Source organism: Lepidochelys kempii, chromosome 4, assembly GCF_965140285.1.
Source record: "Lepidochelys kempii isolate rLepKem1 chromosome 4, rLepKem1.hap1, whole genome shotgun sequence".
NCBI classification, from domain to species: Eukaryota; Metazoa; Chordata; order Testudines; family Cheloniidae; genus Lepidochelys; species Lepidochelys kempii.
In genome coordinates, this window is record NC_136383.1 from 141,686,301 (window position 1) to 141,695,931 (window position 9,631).

At 70.3% G+C, this 9,631-nt stretch overlaps 2 protein-coding genes across 3 annotated transcripts in view; one reads left to right on the forward strand and one right to left on the reverse strand.

Moving 5' to 3' along the window:
* Nucleotides 1-3,017, forward strand: part of WBP1 (WW domain binding protein 1) — a 5,021-nt gene extending 2,004 nt beyond the window's left edge. Inside the window, exons 3-5 of the mRNA XM_078852643.1 lie at nucleotides 15-75; nucleotides 581-742; nucleotides 1,348-3,017. Coding sequence (XP_078708769.1) covers nucleotides 15-75; nucleotides 581-742; nucleotides 1,348-2,024 — 900 coding nt within the window. The 3' untranslated portion in view covers nucleotides 2,025-3,017. The remainder of the gene's footprint in view (nucleotides 1-14; nucleotides 76-580; nucleotides 743-1,347) is intronic.
* Nucleotides 3,018-3,972: 955 nt separating this feature from the next.
* MOGS (mannosyl-oligosaccharide glucosidase) lies at nucleotides 3,973-7,523 on the reverse strand. 2 transcript variants are annotated; one of them, XM_073343131.1, is made up of 4 exons: nucleotides 7,503-7,523; nucleotides 6,820-7,037; nucleotides 6,188-6,378; nucleotides 3,973-6,025 (listed from the first exon to the last, which is right to left on the reverse strand). In XM_073343131.1, the coding sequence occupies exons 2-4, from the start codon at nucleotides 7,030-7,032 to the stop codon at nucleotides 4,288-4,290; spliced, it is 2,142 nt and encodes a 713-aa protein (XP_073199232.1). In that variant the 5' UTR covers nucleotides 7,033-7,037; nucleotides 7,503-7,523; the 3' UTR covers nucleotides 3,973-4,287. The 2 variants fall into 2 exon arrangements, with proteins under 2 accessions (XP_073199232.1, XP_073199231.1); XM_073343130.1 differs by lacking the exon at nucleotides 7,503-7,523 and adding an exon at nucleotides 7,118-7,487.
* Between the last annotated feature and the right edge of the window lie 2,108 nt (nucleotides 7,524-9,631).

Genomic DNA, 9,631 nt, shown 5'->3' on the forward strand with positions numbered 1-9,631 from the left:
GCGCTATCTCAGAGTGTGAGACTGGCCACTGCTGTGGAGAGACTAGATGCTGCACCTACTACTACGAGCTGTGGTGTGAGTGGGGAGGAGATGGCGCGGCACTAGGCTGCTGAAGGTTGGGGCCAGCACCTGCCTCTGAGGGATCCTTATTTATAGAATCGGAGAAGCTCAGGGTTAGAAGGGACCTCAAGAGGTTCTAGTCCAACCCCCTGCTCAAAGCAGGACCGATCCCCAACTAAATCCTCCCAAATGGGAGTTATTCTCCGCCTCTTCTGGCAGAGAGCAGGGCTGGGGTGCTGGCTGTGGGGGGGAGCTCCCAGCTGCTCCCAGCTCTGGCCTGGCCCAGCAGGGAGTGCTGTGGGAGCAGGACCGGGGCACTGATTGGTGGGGAGCTCCTGGCTGCTCCTGGCCTGGCCCGGCCCAGCAAGGGGCGCTGTAGGGAGCAGAGCCGGGGTAGTGATTGGGGGGAGCTCCTGGCTGCTCCAGTCCCAGCCTCTCCCAGCAGGAGGTGCTGGGGCTGCTGTGGACAGGAAGGTGGCTCCTGGAGGAGGGTTGTTCTCAAGAGTTCTCCTGTCTGTAGGGTTCTGGCTCCTTTGGACTATTCTCATCCTCTTCAGCTGCTGCTGCGCCTACCGGCACCGCCGGGCCAAACTGCGCCTGCAGCAGCAGCAGCGGCAGCGTGAGATCAACCTCATCGCCTACCACGGTGCCTGCAACTACCCCACCTCCATGATGGATCTCAGTGAGTGCCCACAGCCTCTGCTCTTCTCCCGCTGATCGCTGGGCTGGGGTGGGAGCTCAGCTCGGGCAGTCTGGCCCTGTGTGTGTGGCGCTGGCCATCCCCACCCAGGCAGGGCCATGCTTGCCCTGCTGGGGCTCTCAGATCCCTGAGCTGGAAAGCCAGTCTAGGTCCTACCCTGCTGTTGCTGGAAAGTAGTGCATGGGACCAGATCTTCCACTGGGGCTATATGGAACTGGGGCGGGGAGCACCCTGGTCTGAGGCTGCTTCCTCACCAGCTCAGGTGTGAAATCTCTGGCGTGGTGCTGGACCCAAGGGGGCGGCCAGCCCAGGGAGCACAATGAGAGCAGTAGCTTGTGGGGTGAGGGTGGTGGGGAAGGGTGTGGCCTGGTGGGCACATGCAATGGGGGGGCAGTTTCTGTGGGGCAGGTTGTCTGGGGCAGAGGGGGCAATGCCAGGAGCACTCAACTGGGGGCTGACAGGAAGGGCAGCTCCAAGGCCTGGAGGTGAGCTGGGCTCACAGGGTGGGAAGCAGGCTGGTTGCTGCGGGGAGGACCGTGGTTGTGGCTGGCCCCCTTTGGGTTCTCTGGTGACTCTCTCCCCTCCAGGGATGCTGGCTTCCTTTAAGCTGCCCGCCTACGAGGAGGTGGCTCACCGTCCCAGCACCCCTCCTCCCCCCTACAGCACCATCCTGGCCCAGCTGGGCGGGCCGCATAGCCGCCTGGGCTCCAGTCCCCTGACCCTGTCTCCCAGCTCGGAGAACTTCACCAGCTGCTCGTGCGAGTCGAGCTGCCTCACCTCGCCCAGCAGCACGTCACTGTCGGTGCAGATCACGGAGGAGACGGAGCGCAGCCAGGCCAGCACGCCCAGCGAGGAAGGCGGCAGCAGCAGCACGGGCGCCAGCTGGGAGCTGCCCGAGGAGCCGGCCCCCTGCGAGGCCCCAACCAAGCAGACCCTCTTCTCCTCCAGCGTGGATTTCTTCGAGGCCGACTACCACCGCTGCTCAGACATCGAGGAGGAGGAGGAGGAGTGCGTGGGGGAGGAGGAGGGCGCGGCCCAGGGGGACAGCAGTGAGCACTTCCGGCACCGGCGCCTGACGGGCGATTCGGGTATTGAGGTGGGGCGCTGCCAGGAGGAGGAGGGCGGGGAGGACAGTGAGGAGGAGACGCACCTGCTCAGCAAGGTGGGGCCTGAGTCCCCCCAGCTCTCGGAGCGCAAGAGTCTCTGTGGGCTCCAAAGCGATGGGGGCAGTGAGGAGCCCGGCTCGCCTGCCCTGCCTGTCTGAGCCCTGAGCTGGGTGCTGACCCTGTGGCCAGGGCTGCCCCAGACAGCAGCTCCCCGCTTCCTGTCCTGTGACCCCAGCTCCCCTCCCCGTAACCTCCATGGTGCTGGAGCGGCCCTTCCCATCAGCCCCCACCTCTGTGCTCCTGGCCGAGGCGGCTGAGCTGCTGCTCTGGCCCCTGCCTGCTGGCTGACTCTGTCCCATGCCCTTACCCTGTTTGGTGGGCTGCCTGGGCATCCTGCCCTCTGGTGTGGGGTGTGTAGACCTGCGTGAGGCTGAGAGGCTGTTCCTTGGGGCCCCTGGCCGCCTCATGCCAGGCAGCGAGGGTGGAGCTGGGGCCAGGGCAGCTGCCTCTGGGCCCTTCCCTCTCCTGAGCCATTGTGACGGGGAGTGTTGGGGCTCCATGCTCACCAGCACCCTGGGTGGGCTTCCCCTCCCTGGCAGGCAGCCCCTGGCTCTGCAGTGTGGGGTCCCCCACGCCCAGCTCTGCTTGGGCTGTGTGCTGGCTCTGGGACAATTGGCACCAGCACCATGTGGCTGACTGACCCCTCCCTGGGGTGTGGACTCTGTTGGCATGGAGCCCCTGGGGAGAGCGTATTCCCCCGAACTGACTCTCTGTAGACGATGTGCGTCCCTCACTCTGCGTGCTGCTGTCATTTGTTGGGTACCATGTGTAGCGCTGCCCTGCCAGGGCACATGCCCCTGGCCGGGTCCTTCCCCTCCCTGTAGAGTTCCCACGGGGACTGGATTTCTGTGGACTTGCACGAATCAGATTATTCCTGCCCAGCACCCCCTCCCCCTCCCCAAGTGCTGCTCTTGGGGAGCCTGGGGCAGCTAGCAGGCCTTCCCCAGGGCAACCTGGTGCTTGAGGGGTGGGGGCGGGCAACTGACTGGCCTGGGCTGGGGGCTGCCTGCCACACTCAGCTCTGCTCCCAGCCTGCGGGTCTGTGCTCGGGGGGAAAGTAGTTCTCATTATTAAAGAGATGTGGAATTACAGCCTGTGAGAGTCTGCCAGGGGGAGGGGGGAGAGGCAAACCCTCACCCTGCTGCTTGGGCTCTAAGCTGTGTGTGTGTGGGGGTGTCCTCTCTGCCTGGGGGAGTGGGGCCAGGGCAGCCAGGGGGAGGGAGTCCAGCTACCACTGTGAAAGGGCCATTGCAGGGCAGCCAGTGCTCCAGGGACAGCAGAGTCACTGCAGGGCTTGAAAACAAGGGGGTGCTTTCTTGTGGGGGGGAAGGGACACTGCTGCCTTAGCTTGGGCCTGATGCTGCTTGCGTGTGTGTGTGTGTGTGTCCCCCCCACGTGCACACACGTTGCGGTAGTGGTGACAGGCTGAGGAGGAACAACCCTCCGCTGGCTCCCTGCCTGGAGGAGCTGAGGGCAGGGCCAGGGATGCTGCAGCAGACAGGCCGAGTGCCTGGAGGGTCCCACCCCACCTGCCAGGCTAGGAGGACTGTTCAAAGGTACAGCCCCTGAGCCAAGGAGGGGAGCGCGGCAGGTGCTGCAGGGCTGTGGTACAGAACAGGCCCTGGGGCCCACGCTGGGGAGGGGAGTAGTGGTTTCTTCTGGCTGGAGGGCTCACAGCTGTGGGAAGGAGGCTGCTGGATTTCCCCCCACAGGCCAGGCTGTCTGTCACCAGCGGTGGAGCAGCACCATGGGCCTTCAACATGCCCCCAGGATTTTGATGGGGGCTCCCTGCTGCACAAGAGAGACCCCCCTTCTGGGCCTCTGCTCCTTGCGACCTCCCGCCAACGTGGCTTGCCAGGCCCCAGTGTAGCCCTAGATGCAGGAACAGTGGCAGCCGTGCCCCTAAACGCGACAGGCCCCTTTCCCCCTTCTAGCCCCGCAAGCCGCCCTGTGTGACCTGCCCCCTCCCCCGAGTGCCCCATGGCTGGCTGTGTCCACCCCACCCCCAGCTGCTGATTCCCAAAGATGGCAGCAGCCAGAAGAGGGTAAAGCTACGCAGCTTTATTCTTTTTTAAAAAACAAAAAAAAAAGACCGCTCACCCCTCCAGCCAGGGGTGGGCAGGAAGGTGCAGAGACCCCTCACCCCTCCAGCCTTGAACATTCGTATTAAAACACCTGAGAAAGACTAGCAGGGGCAAAGGCCAGGGCAGCGTGTGGTAACCCAGTAATGCGGCAAACCCAGCGCCCCACTCACAGCCGGCAGCCCTGGGCACCCCCCGACGCCGCATGCTAGTGCTCAGCCCAGAGGCGGCTGCCTTTGCCCTCCTGCTGGTAGCTGGGACCCCCGTCCCAGCCTGGCCCCTAATACTCCTCGGCCATCACGAGCACCACCAGGGCAGACCAGCCTGTGAAGGGGTAGCAGCCCTGGCCCTTGCCCGTGCTGTCGCTGTACTGCTCCCACAGGTAGCCGCTCTCCCGGTACTGGCGGTGCAGGTTGGCAATGAGGTTGGCGCGCAGCTCTTGGTAGAGCGCAGCTGCCTGCTGCTGGTAGGGCCCCTCCAGGCTGGCGTAATGGTGCAGCGCCCCCACGGCCAGGTAGTTCATGTTGATCCAGATGGGCCCCCTCCAGTAGGGGGGGTCGTGCTCCGTGTTGTGTTTCATGTAGAGGGGGCTGGTGCGGGCAAGCGAGCGGAGGCCGTAGGGGGTCCAGAGCTTCTGCTCGCTGCGCATGTCCCCCAGGATGCTGCCCAGGCGGGGCGAGTCGGGCCGCAGCAGCTGCAGCAGGAAGGGGAAGAGGCTGACGTAGCCCAGGGCCCCCACGAACTGCAACTGGGGGGGCTTGCGGACCACCCGCACCAGCCGTGGGGTCGGGACCTGGTGGCGGGGCTGCCCAGGCCCCAGCACCACCTTCTCGCGCTCCAGCCCCACGGCCTGGCTGTGGTTGCCGTAGTCGGCGAACATGCCCAGCTGCGCGGCCCAGTGCTGCTGCTCCAGCAGGGCGTTGTCCCTCAGCACCTGCTCCATGCGCCGGTACTCGGCCGCCGGCTCGCCCAGCCGCTCGGCCACCTGGGCCATGACTCCCGAGGCCAGGGCCATCCAGCAGCGCAGGTCCAGGTGGCGCTCGGCCGGCGAGGGGTGCGAGGCCCGAGGGTAGTCGTCCAGCCCCGAGGTCAGCGTCTTGGGGTTGAGGAAGAGGTCGGTGTCCTGGTCCCGGCCCCGCCAGCGGAAGGTGTAGGGCAGCGGCCCTGCCTGCGTGGTGTTGTACCACTCGTACCACGTGTGCAGGCGGGGGAAGAGGCTCCGCAGGTAGGAGAGCTCGGCGGGGCCCTGGCCCGGCTCCCTCAGCAGCTGCCGCAGCGCCAGGAAGAGGGTGGGCGGGTTGGCGGCCTCGCTGTGCTGCAGGATGAACTCGGGGGGCACCTTGGCGCGCGCCTCGTCGTCCAGGATCTGCTCCCGCGGGATCCAGCCCTCCGCGTTCATCAGGTCCAGCCAGTGGGCGATGACCTCGCGGCTCAGGGCCGGGTCCCAGCGCGCCAGCAGCAGCTGGTGGAAGCCCTCGTCCCAGAGGAAGCCGCGGGGGAAGAAGGAGCGGGAGGGCACGGCGGTGAAGAGGGGGCCCTCGGGGTAGGGCAGCGGGTGCTGGCTGTGCGCGGACTGCACGACGGAGCTCCCGTGGAAGTAGCCCATCCCGCCCAGCATGTTGCTGAGGGCAGCCTGGGCAAAGCGCCGCTGCTGGGGCGGGAAGCCCTTGCGGGCCAGGGAGAAGGTCTCCTCGAAGCGCTGCTCGAAGGCGGCCACGTGCCCAGCCAGCTCTTGGCTCAGGGCCGCCCCCACCAGCGAGCCGGGGCGCTCGGCAAAGCTGCCGGACTCGAAGGTCACCTCCACGCGGCAGGGCAGCGTCAGCGTCACCTGGTGCAGCAGCAGGTGGCTGTGGGGAGCCTGCCCCGGCTCCCCTGGCAGCGCCCGGTCCGTGTCCACAGCGAAGTAGCGGCGCTTGGCCTCGCCGGGCGCCGCGTAAACAAAGCGGTTGCTCAGGCTGCTCTTCACCACGTCTGTCAGGCGGTGCAGCCCGGGGCTCCTGGCCTCCAGGTGGTTATAGCTGCAGGAGAGGATGGGTCAGGGCCAGGGCCAGGGCCAGGGGAAGCCAGGAACGCCCCCCGTCGGAGCTGCTGCCCCGCTCCCCACAGCGCCCGCGCCTAGGAAAGCCTGGTCCCCAAGCAGCCCGGAGCTTCCCGCCCGGCTCTGAGCCCCCCCAAGATACCTGGCATATCTGAGGGCTTCCCCAGTCTCTGTGGTGGGCTTGTGGAAGGTGATGTTGAAACGGCCGAGTTCCTCGGACGTCCCGGTCACGGACACCAACCGCGTGTCCTCCACGTGCGGCTGCAGCGTCCCCTGCCCGTCTGTGGCCACGTAGAAGAGCAGGGAGAGGAGGGGGCTCTGCTCGCCCGCACTCTGCAAAGAGGGAGAGGGAGACGGACGCTGCGCATCGCTCAGCCCCTGCAGCCGCCAGGCCCCCCTACGCAGCCACAGGCAACCACGAGAAGCCACCCACAGTAGGAGCCCTCCACGCTCTCCGGGGACAGCGACCGGGCAGGAGAGGAACCGCCACAAAACACAAGGGGCCCGGTGCGCCAATCAATCGGGAAAACACGGGGCTGAAAGCAGGGAGTCCCCACGGCCCGGGCCAGGCACCGCTCCGCTGGACCAGGGAAAGGGCCAGCACGAAGCACCCCGGGGTCCGGACTCCCAGCTCTGGGCGGACACGTGGCCGGATGGTGACAGTAGAGACTCGGGGGGAGGGGGACGCCCAGGACTCCTGGGTTCCATTCCCAGCAGCTCCGTCACCGACTCGCTTGGGGACCCGGGCAAGGCTCTTCATTCCCGCGGCCCCACCTCCGGCCTGGCCGTGACCCGCCAGCTCCAGTCCCCGCCGTGCTCCCCGCCCGGCCGCTTGACGAACTCGGTGCGCAGCGTGAGGCCCCGGTCGCGGATCTCCTGCGCCCCGAAGCGCAGCCCGTCGTGCAGCAGCCAGCCGTAGCCGGGCAGCCCGTCGCTCTGCTCGCACGTGTGGCGCAGCCGGGCCTCCGCCGCCTGCCGCAGCCACATGAGGCCTAGGGGAGAGAGGGGGAGGCTGAGACCGGGCGGGGGCCGCCGCGCCCCGCCCCGCGGGGAGCCCCGGCCCGGCCCCTACCTGCCACGGGCGGCCGCGGGCTGCGGGGCCGCATGCCGAAGTAGACGTGCGGGCGGTAGGAGCCCCAGAAGCGCTCGGGCGCGGCGCGGGGGCCGCTGCTGCCGGCGGGCAGGACGCGCGGCGCCGGGTGCGGGGTGACCACGCGGCGGCCCAGCCGCCAGCGCCCGTAGAGCCCGTAGGCCAGGCCGGCGGCGCCCAGCGCCAGCCCCAGCAGCGCCAGCAGCGCGCAGGCCCGGGCCGGCCCCGCCGGGGCCCCGCGCTCCCGCCGCGCCGCCTGCGGGCCCCGCCCGCCCTTCTCCGCCCCGCGCCCGGCCGCCGCGCCGCGCCGCCTGCGCTCCCGGGCCATGCCCCCGCCGCGCCGCGCCGCGCCGCGCCAGCCACCGACCGAGCGGCGCCGACAAGCCCCGCCCCCGCCCCGCCCGCCTGGCCCCGCCCCGCGTGCCTCCGCCCGGCCCCGCCCCCGACAAGCCCCGCCCCGGCCGCCTGGCCCCGCCCCTCCCGCTCTCCTGGCCACGCCCCCTGCCGCCACGCTGCTGGGCCCCGCCCCCAAGCCTGCCGAACCAGATTCCCCAGGCCCCGCCCCTGTCAGCTCCCGCCACGCCACCGAGTGACTCCGCCAGGCCGCCAAGCCCCGCCCCCGGCCCCGCCCCCGCTCGGCCCCGCCCACTGCCGCCACGCTGCCGGGCGCCGCCCCCAAGCCCGCCGAACCAGATTCCCCAGGCCCCGCCCCCGAGCCTGTCAGCTCCCGCCACGCCAGCCGCCGGGCCCCGCCCCCGCGATGACGCCCCCAGCGACGCTCGCTGATGGCACTCGCTCGCGCGGCACTTGAACGTCACCGTCCTCAGGGGCGCGCGGCTGGAAGGGCTGAAGGCCCCGTCACCGCATCTCCCGGCATGCCCCGCGCGGAGCCCGGAGAGACACGACAGCTCCCAGTGCGCAGCGGCCGCCGTAGTCCAAATAGCACGTGGCGGGGAGCCCTGCCGCGCTGCATGCCGGGGGCTGTAGTCCACGCTCGCTCCCCAGCGCAGAGGGCACAGCCAGGCCGCCCCCGGAGCGGGAGGGGGGCCGGGGCCGGGTGCAGCTCGGTGCCCCGCCGGGCCAGCGAGAGGCCGAGCGCTTCGCCCAGACCCAACCCGCGCTCAGGCCGGGGGGGGGCGGCCAATGGGGCTCTCGGGGGCTCGGGCCGGGGGTGGGAGGGGGGCTGGCCCGGGGGGGGGGTTCAGGCCGGGGGTGGGAGGGGGGCTGGCCCGGGGGCGGCCAATGGGGCTCTCGGGGGCTCGGGCTGGCCCAGGGGGGGCTCAGGCTGGGGGCGGGCGGCCAATGGGGCTCTTGGGGGCAGGGGGGGGCCGGCCCAGGGGGGCTCAGGCTGGGGGCGGCCAATGGGGCTCTCGGGGGATCGGGCTGCACTGGCCCAGGAGGGGCTCAGGCCGGGGGTGGGAGGGGGGCTGGCCCGGGGGCTTGGGCTGGGGGTGAGAGGGGGGCTGGCCCGGGGGGCTCAGCCAATGGGGCTCTCGGGGGCTCGGGCTGGGGGTGAGAGGGGGGCTGGCCCGGGGGCTTGGACTGGGGGGGGGCGGCCAATGGGGCTCTTGGGGGCAGGGGGGGGCCAGCCCAGGGGGGGGCTCAGGCTGGGGGCAGGTGGCCAACGGGGCTCTCGGGGGCTCGGGCTGGCCCAGGGGGGCTCAGGCTGGGGGCGGCCAATGGGGCTCTCGGGTGCTCGGGCTGGCCCAGGGGGGGCTCAGGCTGGGGACAGGCGGCCAATGGGGCTCTTGGGGGCGGGGGGGGGCCGGCCCAGGGGGGCTCAGGGTGGGGGCGGCCAATGGGGCTCTCGGGGGCTCGGGCTGGCCCAGGGGGGGCTCAGGCCGGGGGTGGGAGGGGGGCTGGCCCGGGGGCTTGGGCTGGGGGTGAGAGGGGGGCTGGCCCGGGGGGCTCAGCCAATGGGGCTCTCGGGGGCTCGGGCTGAGAGGGGGGCTGGCCTGGGGGCTTGGACTGGGGGGGGGCGGCCAATGGGGCTCTTGGGGGCAGGGGGGGGCCGGCCCAGGGGGGGGCTCAGGCTGGGGGCAGGTGGCCAATGGGGCTCTCGGGGGCTTGGGCTGGCCCAGGGGGGCTCAGGCTGGGGGCGGCCAATGGGGCTCTCGGGGGCTCGGGCTGGGCCGGCCCAGGGGGGGCTCAGGCTGGGGGTGGGAGCGGCCAATGGGGCTCTCGGGGGCTCGGGCCCGGGGTGTGAGTGGGGGCCGGCCCGGGGGGCTCAGGCCCAGGGAGCACCAGGGTCCCTTTCAGACCCTGCTGGAACACAGGGTGCCCTGGGCCTTGACTCAGGCCCTGTTGCCTGCAGCTCTCAGGTGTCAAACCTCATGCCCAGAGCCTCTGCAAAAGCTGGGACACGCTAGCTGAGCCCCGGCCTTGGGGCTGCCCCACTAGCCGCGGGCCGTCAAGCTCCCCCCTACCTACATTAGGATCAAGCTTCCCCCCCCCATAGCACCCAGAGTGGAGGACAAACCCAGTCCGGGCCAGCAG

Bases quoted from the DNA above. Each gene is read 5' to 3' on its own strand.
- MOGS (XM_073343130.1), bottom strand. From the start codon at position 7,463: ATGGCCCGGGAGCGCAGGCGGCGCGGCGCGGCGGCCGGGCGCGGGGCG. The intron at 6,379-6,819 runs GTGGGGCCGCGG...CCCTCTTTGCAG, and splicing joins GGGTCACGGCCAGGCCGGAG to AGTGCGGGCGAGCAGAGCCC. The intron at 6,026-6,187 runs GTATCTTGGGGG...CCTCTCCTGCAG, and splicing joins GAAGCCCTCAGATATGCCAG to CTATAACCACCTGGAGGCCA.